The sequence below is a fragment of the Mercurialis annua genome, linkage group LG7 (genome assembly GCF_937616625.2).
Source record: "Mercurialis annua linkage group LG7, ddMerAnnu1.2, whole genome shotgun sequence".
Taxonomy (NCBI): Eukaryota; Viridiplantae; Streptophyta; class Magnoliopsida; order Malpighiales; family Euphorbiaceae; genus Mercurialis; species Mercurialis annua.
In genome coordinates this window covers 6,911,512-6,938,567 of record NC_065576.1, presented here as the reverse complement: position 1 = coordinate 6,938,567, position 27,056 = coordinate 6,911,512, and the positions used below count along the sequence as shown (strand labels likewise).

Here is a 27,056-nt window from a genome sequence, read left to right as displayed (position 1 = left end):
GATAAAACCCATAAAAGAACAGGGAAAAAACTAATAATATATAAAAAAAATCATTTATCAAGAATAAAAAGAGAAAAATTGGAGAAATTTGAAATTAAGGGAGATGATTTTGGCCAAAGCCACATACCTAGATGATGCGGCACAACAACTTTGAAAAAAGAGTGAGTCTGAGTTAGGGTTTTATATGCAGAGATTTGAAACCACCATATTGGTGCAAACAAATTTTCAGAAAATACTAAACTTTTTCTCACTAGCTCTATTTAGTAATTTTAAAGCACAAAAATGTTATCCAGAATTTTATATTAGAATCTGAATTGGCTGAGTACTTTTATATTAAACTGCTTTTTTTTGTTTCTTTTTTAGTCATTTCAAAATAACTTTTATTAAAAAATTCACTATCATTAATAGAAGCAAAACATAAAAAAACAAAAGATAATAAATATTTTTTTAATCATGTAAAAAGAAAGAATTTTTAAAATGAGATGGAAAAAAGTATTGTTTCTTAACCTATATGCAAGCTCAGCTTTACTTATCTTGGTGAGACAGATTTAGTATTAAAAAATTATTATATTATATTTAATGCTTAATACTTGAAGACTAATGTTATGCTCCAATTATACATAAGGACTTAATTTCACTTTCACATCACAAAAGAAAGGATTGGGATTCCCTCAAGTTCATTTTCAACTTGAGGGGGTCATGTTCAGATCTACACCGTTCATTATAAAATAAACGGTATAGATCAAAAAGATACAATTCTAATTAAATTAATCTACGCCGTTCATTTTATAATGAACGGTGTAGATCTGAACATGACCCCCTCAAGTTGAAAATGAACTTGAGGGAATCTCAATCCCAAAAGAAATGCTTTAATACCTTCCCAAACTACTTTCTAATTAGAGCTTAAAGTCTTCCATTGGCCTAATCTAGTAAGATTTTCTTTCTTGAAAGCTTATTTTATCATTTCTTGTTAATTATATTCTCTAATTACTAATTATTTGGCATTTTATTTGCAGAAACCCTAGAATTATTTTAGAGAGAGAAAGAATAAGTTAGATGGGAAGAGGGAAGATTGTGATTAGAAGAATTGATAATTCAACAAGCAGACAAATTACTTTCTCTAAAAGAAGAAATGGTTTGATTAAGAAAGCTAAGGAATTAGCAATTCTTTGTGATGCTCAACTTGGATTGATTATATTTTCTAGCACTGGCAAGCTCTATGAATTTGCAAACACTTGCAGGTTTGTCTTAGCTTTTTTTTTTAATTTATTACAATGTCTAGATATATGTAGTTTGTTTTTATATATTTTTAGAAATTATAAAACTGCTTTTTTTTCTGTTTTTAGGATATTTGACAAAAAATTTGATATTTATGTGTTTGAAGAATATGAGTTTAGCTTATTATAGGGTTTGCATGCATCAGTGAAATCCTGATTATTATTTACAGTAAGTCTAGCATAGTTTTAAGATTAGACAGTCAAATTTTTATTTATTATTCTTAGCTAGTTAAGCAGAAGCTGTACTGATTTATTAGGCTGATAGCTCAATCTTAGGAGCGTTTTCTTAATCCCTCACATTCTCCCAAAAAAATGGACTAAAAAATTAACCTGGTCGCTAGAATTTGTAATTCAAGGTCAAATAACTCACTTTCGGGCATTTTGGTTAATTTAGAAACAATACTCTCTAATTTTAGTTCAATTAAGGATAGAATTGTTGGTTTTTCCATGCGTTCTGTTAAGATTATGGGATGCCATTTGACTGTCTAATCTTCTCATTTCAAGTTTTTATGCATACATATTCTTGAAAATAGAGCTTCAAGCACAACTGCAAAATTTGGAGTTTATGTCTAAGAGAATTGATAGGATTTCTTGAGAATATAAAATATTTAATCTAGTCTGCTAGAATTGGGAAAATATAAGAGATTCCATGAAGAAAAAGAGTTTGGATGTTCTTTGTAGTGATTAGTCTCAAAGATTGGGAGGGATCAAGAAGAAAGTATTAGGTTTTTGTAAGAAATGATGAGATAAATTAGGAGAGAATTGCTTCCATGGATTAGGAGACCAAATTAAATGTATTTATTCAGGCCATTAAAACTAAATTATGTGCAGTTTTAAATAAGAAGAATGATCCGAGGAACCATGAATTTTTTTTCCAGCCCGAATTAAATGACATATGAACTATTTAATTCATTTTTTACTTCTCGGTAGCTAAGATTTAACCTCCTTCTAACCCTGACTTCAAACCCTACTTCCTTTTTCAAATAAATTTTTTTGCCGATAGTTCAGGCTTCTCCTTCCTTTAGCCCGACTACGATACAAACTCTGCCCTTTTTGATAGGAAATTGACGGCGGTTCGGGCCAGAGCCTACCCTAGACGATGGCTGGTTCCGCCACTTAGGATATTGTATCACAGTTTAATCAATTTATCTATGGGTTCAATCTATCATGCAAGTTGAACTTTAAGTGTAAATATATAGAAACTCCATGCAAGTTGAAAAAAAATGGAATAGTTATAGAAGATAATCTTAATCTAGTTTTCTAATTCTCGAAAATTAAATTTCAACATTTAATTTGTAAATATAATTGGATGACATATTTGATGGCTAAAAAAGCTTTCATCGATGATTACTTTATAGTACTCATTATTATCTTATGAAATGATTCACTCAAAGTTATTGAAGAGTCATTCATCTATGTATTCTCGCGTTTCTTTCAATTGAATGTTAGCTTTTGACAAAATAAATGGATGAAAATCAATGTTAATATGTATCACATAGCTAAAAATATTTTTCTGGTACATTATCATGATTCATGTTAAAGAAACAAAGTAACTTTAATAAAAGTAATTTATGTTTCCATTTCATGTCAAAATGATTTTTTTTTGCACGTAATTAAGATTCTTTAGAGCATTCCTGCTTATCAAGACATATAAAGTTTTCTTCCTAATATAATAACTATACTAAATTTTAGGCAAATTTTGTTTTTCCACCAAAAATTATAAACCATTTGTCATATTTACCAATCTGATCTAATATTTATGTAAATGATCATACCAAACCACTAACGGAGTTTAAAATGGGTTTAATATATAAACGTGTCCCTGCACTTTGAACTTTTTACACATAAGGTCCTTGCACTTTATTACCTCTATTATAAAATCTTACACTTTGAATATCTATTAACTCGATGTCCTTCTGTTAACTTCTGTTAACGCGTGTAATTCACGTTTTATTAATGAGAATAACAAAAGTAGGCTTCAGTCCACGTCATTATTTTTTGCCAAATAAAAAAACCACCTCATCTTTTTCTTCTCCACTTATCTTCTTCTGCAACTGCTTCAAATGTGATATTGTATCATGCAACTCAACCCTATTTGTCATTTTCAAAGCTTCCTTCAAAGCTTTCTTTGCTTTCTCAGTTTCAATAGCCCCCAACAATCAGACAGCCTTGAGCTATGCGCGCCAGTGATTTTGCCACACAGCTGACACCCTAGCATACATCTCTGAAGCGCTTGAAAACCTACTCAGGGCCATAGAACCAGAAATCACATACCCATCAATTAATTCCTCTAGCTTTGGTTAAAGCTCTTTGTCCCGCAGTTCCTCGATCATTTTTTATATGGAATCAATTTTGTGAATTATAACTCTAATTTCATTATAAATGCAGAAAATTGACACAGAAGCAAAAAAAAAAAAGATTCAAAACTTTGATTAGTTTTTGATGTTACATAATTCACAGTTTTGTTGTCCTAATCAAACTCTTTTTCACCACTTCTACACTCTTTCCGGTAAGCATGGATTCTACTACCCATACAAAAATAATAACTGGACTACTGTCAACTCTACATGATCCATGTTACCGCTGCTGAATCAGAAAAAGAACAACAAAAAAATTTAAAATGTACAATTGTTTCACAATCTACACAACTTAACTTCAACTGTCTAAAGAGCCGCAGCATCGACATTCAGTCAGAATTTGACAGTTGAGACATTCGACATCAAGCTATGTAAGAGCAAAATGGAACTTTATTTGGATGAAGACGCGTTAATAGAGTTATCATAGTCATAATAAAATATTAGAGGTCTATTGAACTCATGTATGTTCTTCATATGCAAAAAGAGTCTTTAGCCTTTTATGTGGTTTAGTTGAACGACCAACTGTCTGATTGTTTTAATCCTCAAATTTACAATGTTCATGAATACCATAGAAATTCACTTCCATGACGAATCTGAAACTTGACAACGCCCAGGAAAATAAACAGTATCACAACAAACTAAAACCATGTCTACGAAACCAGTTAGGCACGGCCACAACAGTACAGGCAGAAAAGAAATAAACTTGCAGTCTTTTACTTGCCTATAGCATGCAATAGTAAATTTTCACGTCTCCTAGAAGTGCATGATACCATCTGTCTAAAGTTTAGAATACAAAAGATGTTATACTATAGAACCAATTTAGGTGATAGAACATTGAATAAAAAACAACTTGCCATATCCATCAAAGGTTGACCGTTGTCAAATTTTCATTGGCTTCAATAACATAAGGATGTGTATAGACATTGCCTCCTTTCTCATATGGCTCTTACTCCTTCATGACAATATACCCAAAACAATTCATATAGAGTTTAAAAAATAAATTAATTATGATCTTTCTTGTTGTAATGAGCGAAGAAGAGTTGGTCAATTTGATGAGAACAAAAATGTTACAGAAGCAGCAAAGGTTATTGGTGAAGAATGAAAGCACATAATGATAAGAAGAAGAAGAGGTTCAAGTTAAATTCAAAATTCAAATTTACATGATAATTACTTTATTTTGATACCTGCCAAGTCATATGCCACATTGGAGATGTATTGATGTATAAATAGATTGGATGGAATCTCTAACACCGTCAACACTCGCTTGGAATGAGGGACCACGGGCTACTGATTTAAGATGTGTAAGGCTTTATAATAGAGGTAATGAAGTGCAAGGACCTTATGTGCAAAAAGTTCAAAGTGCAAGGACACAACTATGTATTAAGCCTTTAAAATGAGGTAACAAATCGTTTGAAAGTGAATACTAAACACTACAACAAAAATGGGATTATGTGACGACGTGATCAAACGTCACAAAAACGCAAAAAACATCCCAAAATATTAAAAGTGACGAAAAAAAATATGTCCCTACGTGCGTCTCCAAAGCGACGTTGTTGATAGTTATTAAAGACAAATTTCTGAAAACGTCCTTAAAAGTTAAGATTTTGGGACGAAACAAAACGTCTCATATAGGCTTTATCAAATACTACAATTTTATTCGTCTCATAAAATATATTTTTAGGGACATTTTTAATTCGTCTCATGCAACAGTTAGTTTTGAGACGCTTTCAATTCATCACATTCAAATAACATTTTTAGAGACGTTTTAACATTGTCTCTTAAAACTATTTTCAGTTACATAATAAATTTTAATTGTCTCTAATTTAAATCTTTCTATTGTTATTAATCTGTCTCAATAAGATTACAATTGCATTCAATAGTACAATTCTTTGAATTACATATAATAAAAATTAGAACATCTTTGATACATTTGATATATAATTTTTTGCATTAATTCTCTTAATGGCACTTATTGAAAGCATTCGTGGATGAGTTGCTAAAAGACCCGTATTATGCGGGAGGTCCAGGCGGATGGGATGCCGAAATTAACTTTTCCGACGTTTTACCTGGGTAGTCGGACTCCGCCCTTAACTCATCACAAAAAAAATAGACCTTTTAATTGACAAATGAATATATTTGACACAATTTGCATAAATATTGGACCAAATCGATGATCATTTATAAACTTAAGAATGATAAGCTTCCCCATAATAACTTTCTTTAATCTAGCTTTAGCTTTTCCATTATGGCCCTAGTTCATAAACTAGTTTACAATTATTATTTTTGGATAAATGATGGTAAGCTCTACCACAAAAGTGATACAATTAATCTTAATTTTTCTTTCTTTTCATTCACTCAATGCGGCAAGCAGATGGCTAGTTTTTAATCTTATGCTCTTTTTCTTTTTTATGCCTACTTGATGGCATATCTTATTTTCAAATTAGCTGGAATGCTGGCTTTTGCAATTGTAGAAACATATCCTGTTAATCACAGTATTGCCCTTTTTTTGGATAAATTTGTGCACATTGTTCCATATATATTGTTTTAAATTGCTTTCATCTAGATAAGCATTTAGCTGCATATTTTATTAAATTAACTAACAAAATATCATTCATCAAAAAAAAAAAACTAACAAAATATCATATAACCAAATGTTAGGTAATATAGCAAATCAATTTTTTGATCAAGTTGATATTTTGAATAATAATCCAGTTGCTACTCATGATATATCTAAAATGTATGTACTAATACTTGAAATGATATTCCCTACACAGCAATGAGTGAGCTAATTAAATAATACAAATGACCTATTAATTTTTATCTCGCAAATTAGTTTAAATAAAACATACAAGCAAAAAAAATCACTAAAAAAAGTCTGAGCTAGCTTAACCTCCCTCTATCCCTGAATCCGCTACTGGAGATGGAATGAGACTATTAACAGAGAAAATAATTTTATAAGACGTAGGATAATTTAACGGTTACCTAGTTCCGCCCCCGGTCGTCAGCTATGACCTAATATATGGTGTCTAGTACTTAACCAAAAAAAACACTCCTAGTTATAAACCTTTGTAAAGTCTGCAACAAAGAAGTTGAAAAATAAACGATATTCTTGCTAGGATTCTCAATATCCTTGTATATTGAGATCAGTGTTGCCGAGATGAAGGTGTTGAGATTAGTATTGTCTGGATGAGAATGTTAAAATAGACGCGCATAGTATGAAAATGGATAAATTCTGTAATTTATAATGACTTCAATAGAATGAAGGGTTAATGTCAAAAAAATCACAAACTTTACACGTTTTTTCATTTTAATCACGCAGTTTAAATTTTCTCATTTTCATGCACGAACTACCACTTTTTCTCAAATTCATGCACGGTGATGAGTTGGCACTCATACATTGGTGTAAAATGACCTCCACCTCAGCGAATTACACCAATGGAGCCGTGACACCTCAGCGTCGTGCATGAATTTGAGAAAAAGTGGTAGTTCGTGCATGAAAATGAGAAAATTTAAACTGTGATTAAAATGAAAAAACGTGTAAAGTTGGTGAATTTTTATAACATTAACCCTAGAATGAAATCATGGATAAATTCTCAATGCAAGAATATTGAAGGATTTAAGTTTTATTTTAGCTGGTGAGTCTAAAATCCCATTGATGCGTCCATTTAGAAAAGTTGAATATGTTAAGGCAAACACATATATACCAAAAATCATTGCGAGTGAGAGAATCTATACAGCTGATTTCAAATAATGGAGGTTAAAAATACAGTTGGGTTTGCATTGAATTACAAAAACATTTGTACAAACCCTACCAAATTAAACTTGTATTATAAACTTGTGTTTAATTTAAAACACAAACCGTAAAATCATCATGTATTAAACTTAATATAGTTTTCACCGCATTGCTATGTCCGAAGACAATCAAGAGGCCCTTTTGCACCCCATTTGGGACAGGAAGAACACTCTCATCTTTCCGAGCGGAGAGTTTATAAGAGTTGAGTTTGATCGGCTAGTGGCTCCTCTTTTAAAAAGGGTCAAAATCCTTTCTTTTAAACTTTGCTTTTGCATTAGGTCAAAGCTTTCCCATTCCAGCTATCATCTTAGTCGAGTCGGTCCAATTCATTCTTATATAACACAAGAGATAAATTATTGTTTGGCTTAATTATTTAATTTCATGAAAGAAACATATGTCCAATATAGCATAATAAATCACACAAAATTTAGCTAGTCGATATATATCATGAGAGATGAAGAAAATAAGTCGATAACACAGAAATTTTCACTGTAATGATCAACTTAGCGTATGTAAAATATGAAGATAAGAAAGAAATTCAAGAATAGAATAAAGAATAAAATCATACCTAGGGTTTCCATAAGGTTGTATATATAGGAAACCCTATAACTAGTATAATGTAGGGAATTTATGTTTTAAGAATTTGAGTTTTGATGTCCACTCTCTAAATATTCTCACATTATTTTTGACATAAAAAAATCCCATAGTTATTAAAGAAGCAAGACAGTAATGATCAGATGTTATAATTTGCATAAAAAATGCATATAAAATAAATAGAGGGTACAAATATAGCATAGGTTTGAGATTTAAATTGATATATGATAGTATATTCGTAGCTAAAATTAAGTTTAGCGAAACAATGCTCTCCATTCTGTCGGCTGTCGAGTAATCAGAATATGAAAATCATTTGAAGAAAATAACAGAGATGCAGGGCATGTATTTCGATCGAAAGAATGTCAGGCAGAAAAAGGATTTTTAAGACAGATTTTGTAACAGTAATTTTGTTCTCAACTCTGGTTCTTATAGCTTTAAGACACAGTTTTGGAGGTGACTAGTAGAAGTCTCTCTAGTCAGAAAGGCCCTTCAGTCATCCATGCAATACAGCTCTGAATTGTAGAGATATTTTGTAGTAGTTGGTGGTAGGATGTAATCGAGCCGAATGGAAAAAATGTCAATTTCAAGTTCAACTCGTCTCTAGAAATTCGAAGCTCAATTAGGCTCACGAACCGCAAGCCTGCCGAGCCGAGTATTTAATGTGTGAACTCGACTCGGAAATTGACCCGAGGAGTTCGACCTCATGCTCGACTCGATTATCATCGAGCTGATTTCGAATCAATCCCGAGTTAGACTCGAGTCGAATACATCCTTTTTAATTTCATTGGTAGGATTCTAAGACAATGTTAGCTTACACGCACAAGGCAACTCAACTAAACCTGCTAAACAGACTATGCTTAATGCTTAAATGGGCAATAATCATCAGTAATGACAAATGCTAGTATCTAATTTTTGAGATTTATTAGGACACACGGATGACAAAGCAAGGGCAGTAAGTAATGTTTTTCTTTATGATGCCACGATCTTGACTATTTTTGAGCAGCATGAAATCAATTATTGAACGATACAACAGGACAAAAGAGGAGCATCAGCAATTGTTGAATCCAATATCAGAAGTCAAGGTATACTCTATCACTTACTTACTCTTCATTTCTTGCATGATGCACCACTCATTAGGCAAAATGTAAACCTTTAATTTGCAAGGTCCAGACATCAATTATGGCTGCATTTTTATGTTCGACAAATTCCAATCATTTTCTAATTATTCAAGCTTTCTTCAAAAAATCTGGAAGCTTATCTCGCAACCAATATTTTATTCTTTTAGTTGTTAAAAACATTTCATTAGCACGCGCACCTGCAGCCATAAAATATATTCATTTGCTCAATACTTACATTGGATATTTGATGTTGTAGTTTTGGCAAAGGGAGGCAGCAAGCCTGAGGCAACAACTGCACAGCTTGCAAGAAAGCCACCGGTATGATCCTTCTCCTTGATAATTATGTATGACTCTAAAAATTATCAAAATGAATTAATCAATTAGAAACCTTCATATGCTGTCATAATTAAATCAGGTAATAACAAACTCTTGTCATGTTATCTGGTCTCAGACCAGGTTGTTTAATGAGAGACAGCAAAAAGAGTCTGGTAGTAATGGAACTGGAAACGGACAAATATATATCCTAAGAACATTTCCAAACAAGCTTCAAAAAACATTTATCATTTAAGCTGAGCCCTGCTATGGGTAAACAAAAGAATTGCACTCAAACCTTAAAGATGGCTGCATCTATTTAACCAAGATATAATAATAATAGTTATCAGATACTGAAAAACATTTCGCAATGAAAACCTTCTCATTAAAAACATAAAAAATTATATATCACAGGCAATTGATGGGAGAACAACTCGATGGTTTGAGTATCAAAGACCTTCAGAATTTAGAGAATCAATTGGAAATGAGTTTGAGGGGCATACGCATTAGAAAGGTCAGGAAATTTGCTAATTATAAATGTCATTTAATATTCTCTTAGTATCCCCTTTTGATGCACATGCGTAATTTTTCAATTTATGCAGGAACAAATTTTAACTGATGAGATACAAGAACTCAGACGAAAGGTCCTTTGAAAGCCTCCTCTGTACTTCTACCATAAGTAATTGCTATGAACATTGAGCTTACCAATTTTCTTCATTTTAATTACAGGGAAACTTAATTCACCAGGAAAATTTACAACTGTATAAGAAGGTAAAAATCCCACGTCAAGAAAATATAAAGCTTTGCAAGAAGGTACCATGGTTTGATCAACCGGATGCTTCAGAGTTCAGACATCTCTAGGAAGTTAATCAAGCACCATTCAAGAAAAGATGAACGTACCGTGAATTTTTAAAATCTTAAGCTTAACCTTAATTTTATTCTTTCAGGTTCATGGCACAAGGGATGATCATGGAACAACTGGAAGTTCCTTAATGCAGTATGGTGGTTTTGACAGTGAAGAAAACTCCAGCATCCCCACACATCTTCAACTAAGCCAACCAGAACAGACAATTTATGAGGCACCACCTAGCGAAACAAAGTAAAGGTAAGACGAAAAAGAAGTTTATTGTTAGAATATGGATCAGCACTCGGCGCCTTCAATCCATACAAAACGTTCATATAAAATATTTTATGTGAAACTGCATTTAAGTGTCAAAGAAAGTGAGGTAAATAATACAACAATAGAATAACATGTTTTTCAGAGTGAGCTGATTTCTTAGATTTGACCTTGTATGGGGTGTCCGGACGATCTGGACTAAGAATCATAAAGGAAGCCCGTTTTGCATACTAAGAAAACAATGAAATATTTTGTTCCTATTGTTATGACCACCTACACAAAATATTAGTCTTTAGAGCCAACTAATAATATTTGACACTGTAAATGTTCTTGTATGTTTGGGAACCATTAAACACTAGCAAAGACAAATAGAAATTCACTAGCAAATACTAAGAATCAAATTATAATAGTGGCCTCCATAAAAACTGAGATTGCTAAGAAGTAACTGTGACATCTTCATCAAAACAAAGGAACTAATACAAATCAGGACATCTATAGTGAACAATGTACTTTGCAGTAGGGAAAAGAAAAAATAACAGGTGTTGAATCATTTCTTCTGATACATTCATGACATCAAACAATTGAACGGGTGCAATATTTTTTATTGTAAGAGGCAAGCACCTTTTCAGTTATGCTAATAAAAGTATTGGCCTTTTGTCCCATTTTCAGTTATGCCAACAAAAGTACTGGCCATTTTCCACAGAATGGATTTAAGGCATACTATAAGGCATGCAAAAACTTATAGCTAAAAAAGATAGGGCCTTCCTTCATTACGGAGCTCCTATAATGAACCACTCATTGATGATAGGCATATGATCTCCTTAAAAAAATATCAAAGTTCACTGCAGCTGGAAAGACAAATTTTGCAGAAATAGATGACTTGATTCCCTATTGTCGCAGATTGATAATGCTGCAGGAATAATAATATCTATAACCGAAACATTAAAATATTGTATAAGATATAATCTTAGAATAATTCAAACATGATTTTGAGAGACAAATTTTAAGCACTATCTGCAATCATAAGACATGCTTATTTTCCTGATATAATTTTGGTTGTTTTCTCTAATTTTAAATTTCTTCTTTTGTTAGAAACTTGCAAGTCGTGTAAGGAAAATCTGTCAAGAATATCAGTTTCACCGTTCGACACAATTTAAAGACATCCATCAGCTGAAGCCAGCTTTATAATTTCTTAACAGCCACAGTTGACACACCTTTTGTTTTCCTATTATTATACTTCTTGAAGAGAAATAATTCATCCTCTGCAATAGCAACCTTTGTCCGTAAAAGTTGCCCAAAAATCTTCTACCGATTTAACTCATATAAAACAAGATTTTCCTGCAGCCAACTCCTCAAAAATACAAAGAATTGAACATGAATTATTATTATTATCTTGCAGATTGTCTATGTTAGGATCCTCATTCAACCTATGCATGAAGAACAGAATTGTTTTCCCTCACTCAAACAATACAATATTATTTTAACTGGAAACGCCACACTACATACATACCACAGCTTTAAAAATTCTCTACATATAAATCCAGACCAAACATATTAACCAAATGTTTAAATATCAAACACTATATCTGTCATAGTTAAAGAAACTGGATAAAATATCAACGCTTACTTATGTGGCATTCATCCTTCACCCTTAATCCCAACCTGAAGAAAAGAAAAGGATATTGAAATAATAAATGCAGACATAAAAATATCCAGTGAGTGTGTATCTATTGACAAATATTCAAGTCAAAATAAACCATTACCGCGATAAGAACAGGTGCCATATTTTGTCCAAACAAACATGAGTTACCAAAATAATTTTCCAGCCATTAGTGTATGCACGACCAACGAAATAATCAGTGTGATAAAAAAATCTCCCTCTCTTAATGGATCATCTTAAACAACCTATACAATAACTTAGTTTTTAAATGCTTCATAATTATATTATTATACTAATATTTAATACCCTGGTTTGCAGATCAAAGCATAAACACGCTCATCATAACTTTGTGCTTCTCAAACTTATCACAAGGTGGATGACACAGAGCACCACAGAACTAAAGTGGAGAAAATATGTCAGTTCTGATTGTATTCAAGATTCACATGCTACATTATATTGCTCTGACAAAAACCTGAAAGGATGCAAGTTACGGGGATACACAAATGCTACCTAGAGGAATTGCAAAAACGTGAATCATAACTAGCAGCCATTCATGAATATTTTGTTATATAAATGATTATAACAAAATGTTCTTTTCTTTAATTTTGAAAAAGTTTGGGATAGTAAATTTGTTGTACTTCAACAATGGATATCTGAATTAAACTTTTTGGTTCAAGAAATTGTATATATTGTACATGTAAATATCTGGGAAACATTAAACAAAAGTACTTATACATTTTATCCAAGTAAATGTCACATTTTGAGAATAGGAACTAATATATTAGCACTCTTTCCCATGGTTCAGACTGAAAACACATAAATTGAATCACGAGAGAACATTTAAAAGCAACCTATATCAAATTGCTGTAAGAACCTCTCCCACATCCAACTAGAAGCGTAATTCTTTTCAAACCAATAAGAATTTATAAATAACTTAAGGAAACAGGAAGCAAATTCTGTTAAAAACTCACTCTACAATTGTTAAAATAATGCTATTGTTAGAGCCTCGCCCAACAGCTTGAGCTATTGGTTGGATTGCTTATTTGACATGGTATTAGAGCCTCTATAATCTAAAGGTCTAGAGTTCAATCTTTCTCAACCTCCATTTGAGTATTTAAAATATTTGATTACAGGATAAGGTTTGTGTGTTTGTTTGCAAAATCTAAAATTGGAGGAAGGCCAATCCGAGCAAATTGGCAAAGACAGCAATAGTGGAGAATTGGCAAGAAGGGAGAGGTCACTACCAAAACAACTATGATCAAGTTGAAGACAATTCTAATTGCCGTAAAAACAATCAATGTTTTATTTGCGGAAATAGAGGCCACTATTCTAGAGATTGTCGATATAAAAGAGTAGAATAGAATGTTATGATGTCCACTCACTCACAAGCAGAAAGCGAAGAAGAGTGGGAACGGAGATAACCACAAAGGAGCATAATGAAATTGAGTATAAGGATGAGCAAGAACTTGTCAAGATGTGTGATAAATCCATATAACGATGATTGGATTGTTGATTCTAAATGCGCTAACCACATGACTGGAGATAAAGAAAAAATCTCAAGCATGTTGAGTATAAAGGAGCGTCGTTGCAAACAATTCAAAACTGCATCACTCACATTGGCTAGACGGTAGTGCCTTGATACAAATCAAGACAAGTTCCGCAACTCACAACTGTGAAAAACTATAGGGTTTTCGGACCAAAATATGTAAAGGTGTTCACCACCCTATGAGAAGCTAAAAATATAAAGTCTGTTATAAGTAATTTTCGAGTTTCTTTAGCGCGTTTAATATGCATTCTTGCGATCTGATAACTATCATTAGAGCATATGTAAGAGATACCTACATCCAACTACACTACAAGCAAATGCTCTCCCACAACACAAGCTTTTTTCAATCAAATTCATAGGTAAATGTATGTATATAAATTCCAAACAAAAATCTAAATAATAAAAACATCCATTCTCAATCATGCAAACAATATTTGCCGAACAGCCAGAACTGAACTCACAGAAAAACAAATGCAAAAGTCAGCTGAAACTGAAGCAATCAAATTACACATAATCATGCAGAACGCAAACAGAGGAATTAGAGAAGTTTTACAATACAAATTATTAGAGAAAATGGAATGCGTTACCTGAAGGTTGTTCGTCAAACTGCCAAATACCTGACGAGAACAAGATAATTAATTATACATAAATTTGTTGTTCACTCAATTAAATATCTAATTGCTTACTTTTCCTTTCCGGTTTTACCCGACCCGATCTATCATTTTTGTAGTTTCAGGCTAAATGCCTTTGTAGATACCTCAACAGACTGAATTTATGTTTTTGCCCCTTGATCAATTCAATTTATTAAATATCCAAAAATATTTTGACAACGAATTTGCAAGTAGTTTCATTGTGCTATTAAATTTGAAATAAATAGTTGAAGTCCTCAATTTTTTCTTAAAATTTAAGAATTAAAAGTTTACATAGACAATTATATATAATGCAATATATTTATATTTAGCCCAAATGTTGTAAAAAGGCCAAACCTTTTATAAAAGTTTCACAAAAGTCCTGACCTTTCAATTTTATCGATTTTGGCCAAAAACAAATTATTTGGTTTCAATTGTGGCCAACTCTCAATTTGATTTCAATTTGCCTATGTGACGCCTATGTGGCGTCTATGTGGCATGTCAAATATTGAAAGGTCAGGACATTTGTGAAACCAAATAATCCATTTTTGGCCAAAATCGACAAAATTAAAAGGTCGGGACTTTTGTGAAACCAAATAATCAGTTTTTGGCCAAAATCGACAAAATTGAAAGGTCAGGACTTTTATGAAACTTTTGTAAAAGGTTTGGCCTTTTTACAACATTTGGCCTTATATTTATTATAAGTTAATTAAACCTAAAATTCCTTTTATGATTTAAGGACGAATTTATCATATCATAAAAAAAAATCAGCAATTATATATAAAAACAATTACCTTGTGTCCATATCTAATACTACCATTAGTAAAAGTGGATATTATGGAATCGATAAACCACCATTCATTTTAAATCAAATTAAAAAAAATGGTACAACCGTCGTGGAGAGGAAGGTATAAACAGTTAAGAATTTTATTAACAGAATTATATTTACAAAATAAATTACAGTGACGAGGGGTAGGGATGGTTCAGGGCCGGTTCCATTTCTCTTGCAACCCCACAGGTTTAGAATCAGAACCGGAACTGCCACCGTGGCCACCCGACATGTAGGAAAATGAGCTTATATCAACATCAGCTTTCATCGTCAGAATTGAAACACTGTCTCCTTCTCAAAGATTCCAACACATCCATTGGTCGATCAATTCGACTACCACCAGCAACCTGACCCGACTTGAGTTTCGGCGCACTAATGGCACTAAGCGGAGGTGTTGGGTTACCTCGGTTCATATCTTTGAGAACAGACCGCACTTTGGCTGCAGCAGCAGCATCGGCCATTGCTGAAGCAACTCTCGAGTCCTTATGCAATGTACGTGTTCTGTTTCCAGTCTTAGGAGACAGAAAAGTGCTAGCTTCAGCTGCTGCAAATTTGGCTTTGGTTGATTCATATTTTTGCATATCATAAATCAGCTCTTTCTGGAGTTGCTTGTCGGCAACTAAAATGTCGTCGATCTCGTTCTTGTAGTCTTTGAGAAGTATTCTGAGACAGTCCATGAGGGAGCCAATGAGGGGACTGTTTTTACTTTCGAGTAGTCGCTTAAGTTCTATAAAGATGGGAATTGTGTTTTGTATAAGGCTTTTCTTGATTGCTTGTGTTACAGCTTTTCCTTTGGCAGAGGCGCTATCTCCGCCTTCTTCCTCTATGTCTCCAGCATCAGCTTGGGATCCGCGTCCTGTTGGAATCCGGATTTCTTTACAGGCAAGAATTTGAAAAGCATCCTGCTTCCATGGTAATTAGAAAGGTTATTAAACAATAAAAAATTAAGACAAGACAAAAAGATGCACTGAACTGAAGTATCTTCATTACTAAATTAATCCAATGAAAGCTTGATAAGTAGCACATTCAGTGATCACTACTGCACGGAAATGAAAATGCTGAAACAAAAAATGTTTATGCGGTTATATAAAACGTTTTGAATTTTCAGTGGTATTTCCAAAAACAAAATACTAAAATACATGATTCGGCAAGTTTTTATGCAGCCTAGACAATAACCTTAAATAAGATGTGATATTTTTTTACCAGCAAATTACTATGAAGTCCTACATATTTGTCATAATTCAAACTTAAGTCGTCCTTGTTTGAAAATTAAACGATATAGTCCTCACTTTTGTTTCCGTCAAAGTTTAGTCCCTCCGTCCATTTTTGGTGTTAGCCAACGGAATCAAAAGACTCAGGGGTAAATTGATTTTCAAACATGAGGGACGAAATCGTTGACAAAAACAAAAGTGAGGGACATAATCATTGAAAGAAACAAAAGTGGGGGACCATATAGTTTCGTTGACTCAGTTGACTAACACCAAAAATGGACAAAATGACTAAATCGTTGACAAAAATAAAAATTAGGGACCATATCATTTAATTTTCAAACAAGAGGGACTAAAGTGTAATTATGACAAATGTGAGGAATCTCATTGTAATTTGCTCTTTTTTTAATCGATGCAGCCACTTTAATTACTAAGGATTGCAGTTCAACAGTTGCCTAAATATTTCAGACTCAACCGAACCAGTCTGTATGATCAGTTGTTTTCGTTCAAATTGTACCAAAACTGAACTGGAAATTTTAAATTCCAAAACCGAACTGAACAAAAAAATTGAATTTTTCTCATGTCAAATTGGGTTTGTATATGCAATTTGGTTCAGTTTTTGCCATCCCTAGGTCTAGGATAAATGTAAAATTCTATACCTGCAAGACAGCTTGTCCTGTGATATCTTCTATGTTAAGAATGCCATCTGATGCAGCTGCAAGAATCTCAGCACACAGCTTGGCAAATGTTGCCAATAGGTGTTCCGGGGCCATTTGTTTCAATAAAGAAACATAGATGTGCATTCGTTTAGCTCTTGCGCTTTCATCATTACCCCTGGAAATAACAATTATAAAACTAATGATTCTTTGTGACAGTCAAATAAGATTATTCATCCAGTAACAGAATAATTTTAAATGCACCAACCTGATGGAGAAAAGCCGGTTCTCAGCCCGCGAAGTCTTAGATCCATTATGTCCATTATGGGCCACGCAGTCATTCAGAACATAAATGGATTCCACGAAACTATTGTAAGCTAGCAGGGGTGCTTTCACTGCGAACAAGTTCTGAACTTAAAATTCACAAATACTTCACAAACTTATCATGCGAAATAATGAGACGTGAAGAGTCTATTTACCTTTCAGAATATTTCCAAAGAGAAAATCAGAAAGCTGCTTAATCTTTTCTGACTCGTCCACAAGAGATAAAAGGAATCTGAGGAAGAGAACTCCTCTCCACTTCACATAATCCATCTGAAATATGAGAATACAATTCAAAGTGAAAACCATTTTTCACTGAGCATTCCTTGCACTGGAAATGTATAATAGAACAGCAAATTGTAGAACTAAGGAAACTGAAACCTGCAACAGTCTTGACAGCAATATAAACGTCTGCCTTCTCACAAGTTCGCATGGATCTCGAAGACACTTTGTGATTTTTGGTATATAGCTGCACACATAAAATAATGATAATTAAAATAGTAAGTGGCAGCTGTTATAACTCAGCAGTACATAATTATTGAAAAGACTATACATAGTATGTCTTAATCATTTTAATTACAAGCTCTTACCAATCAACTAGAGCTGTATAGCGAACACAGAAATCAGCCATTGTAACGATAAGATTGTTGCGAAGGGATGCGCAGTCACTCTTTTCAAGCTCCTGTACAAAAGCAGGTCCATGGGCCATTAAGAAAAAAAGTCATCAAGAGGAATTGCTAAAGGGTAATATCATTCCGTTGCAAGAAGAGGTTAGAGTATCGGACGACTTGCATTACAGGGAGAAGAAAGAAACAAAGTGATTGTTTAACTGCTCTAACAATTTTGCAATCATGCAAACATTGTAGAAAACTTCCACAACTTTGATCCCTTGTATAAAGCACACATTGGTACTGAGAAAACTAACATATTTGACTGAAAAGAATTTGTTGAAATGAACAAACCTGCACAAACAACGGAATATAACGCTTTGCAAGCTTCCCATCCGCTAAGCAGATCTTCCCCATTGCCAACCATGCCTGGATGTACAAAGATGGCGCTGTCTGTTTCAAAGAGACAGTAGGACCTGGCAATTTACTCAATTTTGGATCAGCATTTCCAGAAGTAATGATGGTATGCAGTACAGGGACAATCGTGCTGATATCAGCTGAAGGACAAACAGTAACTAATGACCCAATGGTGTAAGTAGCCGTTACTACTGCAGCTCCTCTTTTGCGCTCTGATCTTTCACTTTTTTTTCCTGAGCTTTGACTTCTAGGAGGCGTAAAGAAACTGTTTCTATTATTTGCTTTCAGATCCCCTGAAACGTACTTTTCTAACATTTCGGAGGCTTTAGAGAGAACTTGTTTTGCCCATTTCATGACAAGTGCATCAGCCTCCTCGGGATTCTGAGCCTTCCTTTTACATAATGTTCTGAGTGCCTTTACATGAGCATTAACCTACAATCAATACACCAAATGAACAAAATGAATAAAGACACCATTCTAAGTAGAAGCTGCATGTGCCAACAGCCAGTAGGTCGTTTTTGTCAATGGGCACTGTTTAGCATCATGTTTTCAGCCAAGGCCTTTGCAGCCTTGCAGGTAATGGAGCTAAGGCATGTAAATTATGACATACAAAAAAAAAATGGCTAAACCTATTTTGAGGTCCCTAAACTATACATTTTTGGTTCATTAGGTCCCTTAACTTCTATTTGACTTTTTCGGGTCCTTAAACTTTCATTTTCATTTTTTGGTTCATCAGGTCCTTCAACTTTTATTTGTCTTTCTCAAGTCCCTAATTGTTTACTTCTTGGTTCATTGGGTCCTTAAATGGATCTTCGTTTAAGGACCTAATGAACCAAAAAACAAAAATTTAAGGACCTAAGAAAGTCAAATAGAAGTTGAGGAACCTAATGAACCAAAAAATGAAAGTTTAAGGATTTGAGAAATCCAAATAAAAGTTGAAGGACTTGATAAACCAAAAAATGAAAGTTAAAGGACCTTAAAATGGGTTTAGCCAAAAAAAAAAATCAAGTTCACACATCTCAATAAATTAAACAGATCAGGTCACAGAACATATTCAAGTTAGTAAAAATGGACGAAGAGTAGTTTATCACATAAATATATTAACTCGTGAGTAATATGTGCAACTACAGATTTAGTTTCTTCATTTCAAAATTGCACTTGATATTCAGGTCAACAACAAAAGGGCATTGTAATATGATAAAGGACAATATAAAGCAGGTGCAGTTTGGGTCTCTAAAGAATTGAGAACTAAATAAAGTAGACATCAATTGAACTCATCCAAAGCAAGTAGTAAATGACTTTTGCCCTTACATTTACATACATGCTAATTAGTAATTACCGCGCATGTCCATGCAATTTGGAGAAGATAACAAAACATATATTGCTTCGAATTAAGATGTAGGCTAACACATTATCAGTACCTCAGTTGAGTGCATGTTGAATTCTTCAATTCTTTTGAGCAAGTTATGAGCTAAATCTGCTGCAGCTTCAGGCGGCAGCTCTACTGAAACATTAGAGATTGTTTGCAGGAGGAAAACACGATCCCCAGCCCATGCAACAGAGTTTGCTTCTGAGCCCTCTTCATCTTCATGCAAAATTTCTTTTCCAAGCGAACCCCTAGATGCTGCTCCAAACTTGTCAAGGAGCTTCCAATGATGATAAAGAAACTCCCAGTCAATTGCTTTTGCAAGGTAAACTGACACCTCTGATAGAAGAAACCAAGCACCAAAAGGGGCATTCCACTTTTCTATAGGTTTGGAATGACTTAACCAAAGAGACTCAGAAGTCTTTATGACACTCTGCAATGCAGTAGCTAATTTGGGCTTCAGTTTTTTCTTTTTACCCAAGTTTGCACAAATTTTTCTCACCCAAGGAGCCACCTCTCCATTGCAGATCTCCTTCAAAAGAACCAGTACTCCTTTTGGGAATAACAGTTCAATTTCCCTTTCTATATCTTTTTTTTTCATACTTGAATGATTGAAACTGAATTCACTGTCTGTTTTACCAGGAGATCCTGCTTTAGAAATGCGATCCAGAACTAACTCAAGGAACAAGTTCTCACATTCCTCTTGAACGCTGGTTTCATTATCAGCTATTAGTCGTGGAATAGAGTGCAGCCACTCAATTACCACAATTTCATCAGGTAACATTCTTAACGCCTGCAATTAAATATCAAATTCAACACAAGAAAGATAGATACTAAAACATCAAACATTGGAACATCAGTTCAGTTACGCAGCATTTATCATGACAAAAATACACTCACGACATAATAGGTGAAGCACAGTGAAGCTAACCTCTGAAAGAGCTGAAATTGCTGCTTTACGTATACTTACGAGTGGATCAGAGCAAGCCATTCCCATAGTTTTAAGTAGAATTCCATCAAAATTACCGTTCATGAGAGAAATCAACTTGCTAACCAAAGCAAGTGCAGCTCTCCGAACATTAGCCTTCTCATCCATACACCTTTTCCTCAAAATATCATTAATCCTACCTTCAATTACTTCACCACCCTCTTCCAAACCCAATACTTTCTTCAAAACATCACAATTCTTATCATAACTCAACAAAAACCCAACCAACTGAGCCAAATTAGACAACGCCCGAGCTCGAATTCCAGCACCGGAATCCGAGCAACGCTGAATCAACGCCTCTAAGCACTCAAACCCCCAAGAATCCTTAACTTCACACTCTAAATCCTCTCCAAACGGATCCTTTAACGACATCATCAAATTTAAAATCAAATCAACACCCAAAATCCTAAGATTTGCTTTCCCTCGTGTCATATTCACAACATATTTAACAAACCCAATTTGATCTTCCAACTCCATCGATTTCACAATTTCCATTACAGCCTCCACAGCCAATGCTCTCCCCTCCGCCTTCTCCGGCGCCTTCTGTATCAAAAATCTCGGCAAATTAACAACAGCTGCTTTAACTCCGTCGTTCTGTTTACTCAAACGCATCATTGAATCCTTAACAAACCCCAATGCAAAAACCCTCGCCTGAGATTTAACGGCCAGCATTAACGGCGTCAACGACTTCAAAACCTCAGCTGCAGTTTCCTTCTCCTCCCCATGCTCAGATTTAAGAACTTCCCGCAAAATAACCGAACACAAATCTTTCAATCTGTTGAAACCTCCCAGTTCCGTCAGTAAAACCGGAATTTCTGCGACAGTTTGAATCAAAGATTTTAAACTGTCAGGAAACCTATTTAAATGAATTAAATCCAAAACTAACCCTAATTTTTCCAAAACACTAAAAAATAACCTCACATCAAAAGCCCCCTCGTCACTGCTTCCTTCTACTTCCTCACTACAATTCGCCTTCCGTCCCTTCCGCTTCTTGACTCGGGACCGGCTGGAGTCCGCCGGAGCGACGGCGGAGGGTTTGAGAGAGCGGCGAATGGAGCGGAGAAGGGAGAGGAACGATATCGGAGTGAAGAGAGTGAAAACGGGGGAATTAGGTGATAATAAGAGAGATAAGTAACATTTTGAGGAGATTAAAGAGAGGTTGATCGGACCGGAGTCCATTGTTGAGGTCAATGGAGTGAGAAGGGACGAGATTGAGATTGATTTTGAGGAGAGTTCGAGGAAGAATTGTTCGAGTAATTCGTGATTGTTTCTGGAGTCTAGTAAAGATTGGAGATTTTGGAGAGTTGTGAGTGAGAGATATCGGGGGTTTGTGGGGTTTGTTTGGGTTAATTCTTCTAAGTCTGAGATTGTTGTTGATATTATTTCTTCCATTTTAGGGTTTTGATGGTGGCGGTGGCGGTGGCGGTGGCGGTGGCGGTGGCAGGAAGTGGAAATGCAGTTGCTTACAGGCGGAGGATGGAGAGTCGCGTCAGTGTGTTCATGTGTTCTTTCTTTTTGAATTTCGGATTTCCCGCTCTAATTGGACGATGAAATAGTCAAAACTAGAGAGAAAACTAAAGTTAAAATAAAAAAATTAATAGGTAAAAATAACATCCTCAAACTTGTCACTGTGGCTTGTTTTACCTTTTCAGATTCAAATTGTCCAATATGCCATCTCCTAAAAGTGAAAAAAATGAACTAAAATATCAAATTTCAGAAAAAAAAATTCAAAACTGCAAACTTATCTTTATTTGATTTTTATTTAATTTTTCACAGCAAGTTTAAGGGTCAAAGTGAACATTTGTTGCTTTTTTAAAATAACTATTCACGGCGTTTCAATAAAATTATCTATTTTCCTTTTTTTCTCATTTTAATAATTTTTAAAATTAATTTCTTCATACAATCATTAATCTGATACATAAAGAAAATTAAACATAATTTGGATGGCAAAACAACAAATTAGCAGAGGTAATTAAGGTAGCTGCAGAATTTATGAACAAAAGGTATAACAAGTGGATGGCTCCACTGTCTCACTGTAAAACAGAACAATCAATCAACAATGTTTTTGTTGGCTAATGCAAGTTGCACTGTACTGACACCTCCTTTGTACTGCTATTTTCTTTTATTAAATTTTCTGTTAATTAACCATAAGAGAAAAAAAGATCAACTAACAAAAAAAGAGGCTAACTAATCAAGTTTTAGAGCATAATTTAGATCATTTAAAACATTTAGGTCAAGTAAATATTTGCTCATACATTTCGGCTATTCGCCGAGAAGATGAAATAAATATCTCAGTTTTCTGACGGATTTATGGCAAAATATCCGATTAATTTACGGGAATGGCGACCTATGAAATTTATTATCTACTAATGAGTTATAATTCAGATGGTATAGCCTTCTCTATATAGATATAACACCAAAACAAACCATATTAACTAAATAACCGAATAATAATTTTGATTCAGTTCGATTTTACTGTCCGGTTTGATTTTTTCACACCCCTAGTATAGCATTATACACTGCACTTAAGAGGAAATCAAACTCCGAGTATATCGCCAGATCCAGGTTGTTTAAAGAGAGATTTATAGTATACTCAAAAAATCAAAAAAACAATAGATCTCAGTACAAGAAGAATAATAATAATAACACATACAAAAATGTATAGAACTCAATACTCTTCAAAACGGCAGCCTTCATCAAAATTTTGTGAATAACTAATAGCATCGTAATGAAACGACAACGGCTTCGACGACGACGACAATGATCCAATAACTAGCCTTCTTATTAAATGCCTCCATCTTCTACTACTTCTCTTGCTGCTGCTGTGAATTCGCGTGTACTCCATTTCTTCGTGCACCGGAAAACACGACGGAGATGAGACTATGCAGCCGGAGAGACAGGAAGATCGCCGGTGAGGGAGCGGAGGAGGAAGACGAAGATTATCTCTCTCCATTATCTTTCAATCAAATAGTAAAAAAAATGATTGAAGAAAAGATTGATGAATTAGGTTTGTTTTCTTCTGTATAATTGTGTGTGCATGTTAGTTTGCAAGCTGTGCTGTGTCCTTTTATAGGTAACAATTAAATTATCTAATTCAGTCAAATTATATTATTATATTATTATTATTTCATTTTTTTGTGGGTAGATACTGAAGGGCTACTAGGAACTAGAAAACGGTCGGTTAGGATAAAATAGATAATTAATAAAATATGAAAAAGATCAACTAGTTCAGTTAATCGATTAACTAAAATTTTAAAGCATTAAATTGTAATCAAATTTATTTATTTCATTTGCCGAAATGAATTAATTGAAGTAATCAAATTAAGTAAACATTTATTTTAACCAAATTTACTCGGTTAATTAGAATCCTAAAATTCTCATAATCGAATCGAAATATTTGTTTGTTGAACTGAATTAAATTTACTATCAAATTAACTAATAGGATGTTCAACAAAATTTAACTAAAATTGATCAATTCATTCGGTTTAAGCGATCTAATAATCACCCCTACAATGGGCAGGATGCATGATTGCTCCTTGATTAACAATCACCAAATAATTTCACTTTTTAACTTTTTAATGTTTTAATTTTTTAATTTTTTAATTTTTTTTATATCTCCCTCCTTATCTAGTCATTAGTTATTATTCTTTTTCACTTTTTTCTCCTCTTTCTCTCATTTTCTGATTATGCAATGTGTGTTAATTATAACCTATGTTTTCTACCTTATGGTATCATCAATCATGTCATATATTGCGTATGCATATTGTCACAACTCATATCGTTAGTCGTCTAGGCCATAAATTAGATACTGCTAACGAATTAGGCAAAACAAATAATTAATACTAGATTTGTGTTGAGTTCCCTACTAATTAAGTTGATGGGTTGCATTATTTTCTTTAATTAGCTTGATGATCATGAGTATTTTATAGACTTCAAAAGTAAAAAAGTTCAAGTGCAATAACAAGCATTTGCGTTTAAATTAAGATTTAAAATCACAATGTATGTTAATTAAGAATACTAATTATTTTTTCCTTTTTTAAGTTCATTAATTTTCTAAGAGTATTAAAATGAAAAGAACAACCAAAAGATAAAAAGGACATGACTTGACAAAATTTGGTAGTGGTGGGATTTGGTAAATAGAAATTAGTTTTGATGATAATCAAAGTGTTTCTTGTAATGCAATTTATTTTATTCTCTTAGTTAATTACCAAGGCTCTCTGATTTATAGTTGGATGTGTCAATACATCACTGATTATTAGATAATTGTTTTTGTTGAAAAACAAAACCACCACTTCCAATTAATTAAATTCGCATATGAGGACTTGGCCTACTGGCCAGATCCTTATACTTGCATGAGGTAAAGAGTCCGAACTTCCGAGTCTTCTCGGACCGTAATTTACCTGATTTAATTTTAAAAAATATATATTAATTTTCGCTAACCTTCGCTAATAACTAATTTTAAAGTAGGTCTATTTCTGATAAAAAAAATTAATTAAATTCATCGATAAAAAAAATAGTTTTACATAAAATGAATGAAATAAATTTTTTATTATTATTGATAAAAAAGCGTTTATAGAAAAAACTAAATCTACAATCTTAATAGAAGGATATCTAACATATATACAATTTTAACTGTAGCTAACCGGTTATCATAAAACATAATTACTATTATTTTTATAAATTTATGTCCGAAATACTATTTTCTCTATGAGTTTTATAAAAATTCTATTTTCTTTTCACATTTATAATTTGTATAATTGAAACCTCCTTATAAATGGAGGTTTTAGTTTTAAAAAATAAATAAATAGAAGAGAGAAACAATAATTTTTAAAATTTATAGGAGAAATAATGATTTCGATCTAAACTCATGGAGATAATAATTAATTTTGGACATAAAGATATGGAATTATAAAAATGAAACAAAATATATTGGCTTTCTAATGAGAAAATGTCTTATCACAAGTATATATGGATCCTTTCAAAAACAAAGTATATAAATGAGACATAATATAATAGCAAAGTTTGACTAAGATAAAATAAAAATATATGTTGGAAGAGGGGTCTTTCCAGTACAATAATTTATTTCTAGCAAAAAAAATAAGTACATATAAAATATTATATGTATAAAAGAAATTAATTTTGTAGAACAAATGTTTCACTACTTTTAAATTGTGACATTTGTTCATTTATTAGTAGCTATTATAAACTGGCCGATGTATTATTAGTTTGTTACATGAATGATATGTCGCAAGAGTGTATGTAATAATTTTTCAATATTGGTGGAAGCAAAACCCTGCAAAAGCCATGTGTACTAAAACTGAAGGTGGGGACTGAAAATTGTTTATGATAATGTGTGAAGAGATAAGAGCATATGCAGTAGATTTCATAACCCACATTTCCAATTCTCTGCATAAGATTCGGTCCATCCATTTTTTATCATCTTTTCCTTGGATTCCTTCATCAATTTTCCCTCTAATTTTGTTACCTTGTACTATTCTTACAACTATTTATTGTTTTATTATTATATTCCCATCTCAATTTTAAATAGTACAATATTTTTGTATCATTGAATTAAACTTTAATTGGTAGTTTATCGAATCAATAACTGAATCAATAATTTTGCACGCAATTGATAAACAACTAAAGACAATTAAATAAAATGACTTAAAAATCTTTGTGGCGGATAATCATAATTAATACTATCAATAATAATTACTTTATTTATAACGTTTAAGTTTATTTTTTATATATATATAGTTAAGTTGATAAAAAACCATGCGATTTTTACGACTCAATTAATTTAATTGTTTATACTAAGTACTAGTAACATTTTTTGTTGAGAGCAATAGGCAAATATTTTTTGTCCATACAACATACCTCTCACAGTTATAAATATATAAATTATGTTTATCAAATGTTCATGGAATTTATTAATAGAAAAAATATATATTATATATTCACGTGATACACATATTATATGAAATAATTGATCATAAATCTAAACTTGCCAACCTTATATTTGCACTGTCGTGTAAATATTAAAAGTTATTGGTACTTCAATTTAAAAAGAAATATTATGTAACACAGTAACAGTAGTGGAAAAAAGAGCTGCAAATAATAATAATAGTAATAATCAATAAATAGAAGAAGGAATAAAATAATAATAAAAAATAGATTACTGGTGATAATAATTGATTCAGCACTGATTCGTAATTGGACTTTTGAATTCTGTGGGTAGAAACCCATGTGGCTATGAGTAT

The 27,056-nt window shown here is 33.0% G+C and overlaps 3 protein-coding genes and 1 long non-coding RNA gene across 10 annotated transcripts; 1 reads left to right on the top strand and 3 right to left on the bottom strand.

Annotated features, from left to right (window-relative positions):
• Nucleotides 1-852: 852 nt before the first annotated feature.
• LOC126655903 (MADS-box transcription factor 23) lies at nt 853-12,995 on the top strand. 4 transcript variants are annotated; one of them, XM_050350269.2, is made up of 9 exons: nt 853-929; nt 1,017-1,241; nt 9,025-9,103; nt 9,396-9,457; nt 9,866-9,965; nt 10,054-10,095; nt 10,181-10,222; nt 10,399-10,556; nt 12,547-12,995. In XM_050350269.2, exons 2-8 carry the CDS (start codon nt 1,057-1,059, stop codon nt 10,552-10,554), a joined length of 666 nt encoding a protein of 221 aa, XP_050206226.1. In that variant the 5' UTR covers nt 853-929; nt 1,017-1,056; the 3' UTR covers nt 10,555-10,556; nt 12,547-12,995. The 4 variants fall into 4 exon arrangements, with proteins under 4 accessions (XP_050206226.1, XP_050206227.1, XP_050206228.1 ...); XM_050350270.2 differs by lacking the exon at nt 12,547-12,995 and adding an exon at nt 11,238-11,720; XM_050350271.2 differs by lacking the exon at nt 12,547-12,995 and having other exon boundaries at nt 9,055-9,103; nt 10,399-10,732.
• On the bottom strand, nt 7,355-9,489 carry LOC126655905 (uncharacterized). 2 transcript variants are annotated; one of them, XR_007633117.2, is made up of 2 exons: nt 9,375-9,489; nt 7,355-7,758 (listed from the first exon to the last, which is right to left on the bottom strand). It is a non-coding gene; the product is annotated as an uncharacterized LOC126655905 (long non-coding RNA). The 2 variants fall into 2 exon arrangements; XR_007633116.2 differs by lacking the exon at nt 7,355-7,758 and adding an exon at nt 7,911-8,533 and having other exon boundaries at nt 9,375-9,467.
• A 2,319-nt stretch (nt 12,996-15,314) lies between the features above and the next one.
• On the bottom strand, nt 15,315-22,376 carry LOC126656175 (uncharacterized). 3 transcript variants are annotated; one of them, XM_050350681.2, is made up of 10 exons: nt 21,718-21,809; nt 20,740-21,611; nt 19,864-20,601; nt 18,380-18,874; nt 18,008-18,099; nt 17,799-17,886; nt 17,576-17,690; nt 17,365-17,491; nt 17,100-17,274; nt 15,315-16,134 (listed from the first exon to the last, which is right to left on the bottom strand). In XM_050350681.2, exons 2-10 carry the CDS (start codon nt 21,466-21,468, stop codon nt 15,490-15,492), a joined length of 3,204 nt encoding a protein of 1,067 aa, XP_050206638.1. In that variant the 5' UTR covers nt 21,469-21,611; nt 21,718-21,809; the 3' UTR covers nt 15,315-15,489. The 3 variants fall into 3 exon arrangements, with proteins under 3 accessions (XP_050206638.1, XP_050206637.1, XP_050206636.1); XM_050350680.2 differs by having other exon boundaries at nt 21,713-21,803; XM_050350679.2 differs by having other exon boundaries at nt 20,740-22,376.
• An 851-nt stretch (nt 22,377-23,227) lies between these two features.
• Nucleotides 23,228-23,861, bottom strand: LOC126656228 (uncharacterized). Its single transcript, XM_050350743.2, has one exon. The coding sequence runs from the start codon at nt 23,747-23,749 to the stop codon at nt 23,465-23,467; it is 285 nt and encodes a 94-aa protein (XP_050206700.1). The 5' UTR covers nt 23,750-23,861; the 3' UTR covers nt 23,228-23,464.
• Between the last annotated feature and the right edge of the window lie 3,195 nt (nt 23,862-27,056).

Bases quoted from the DNA above. Each gene is read 5' to 3' on its own strand.
- LOC126655903 (XM_050350269.2), top strand. From the start codon at position 1,057: ATGGGAAGAGGGAAGATTGTGATTAGAAGAATTGATAATTCAACAAGC. The intron at 1,242-9,024 runs GTTTGTCTTAGC...ATTTTTGAGCAG, and splicing joins GAATTTGCAAACACTTGCAG to CATGAAATCAATTATTGAAC. The intron at 9,104-9,395 runs GTATACTCTATC...TTGATGTTGTAG, and splicing joins ATCCAATATCAGAAGTCAAG to TTTTGGCAAAGGGAGGCAGC.
- LOC126656175 (XM_050350679.2), bottom strand. From the start codon at position 22,188: ATGGAAGAAATAATATCAACAACAATCTCAGACTTAGAAGAATTAACC. The intron at 18,875-19,863 runs GTACTGATAATG...TATTGATTGTAG, and splicing joins TCAACATGCACTCAACTGAG to GTTAATGCTCATGTAAAGGC. The intron at 18,100-18,379 runs GTTTGTTCATTT...GCTTTTGTACAG, and splicing joins ATATTCCGTTGTTTGTGCAG to GAGCTTGAAAAGAGTGACTG.
- LOC126656228 (XM_050350743.2), bottom strand. From the start codon at position 23,749: ATGGAGAGAGATAATCTTCGTCTTCCTCCTCCGCTCCCTCACCGGCGA.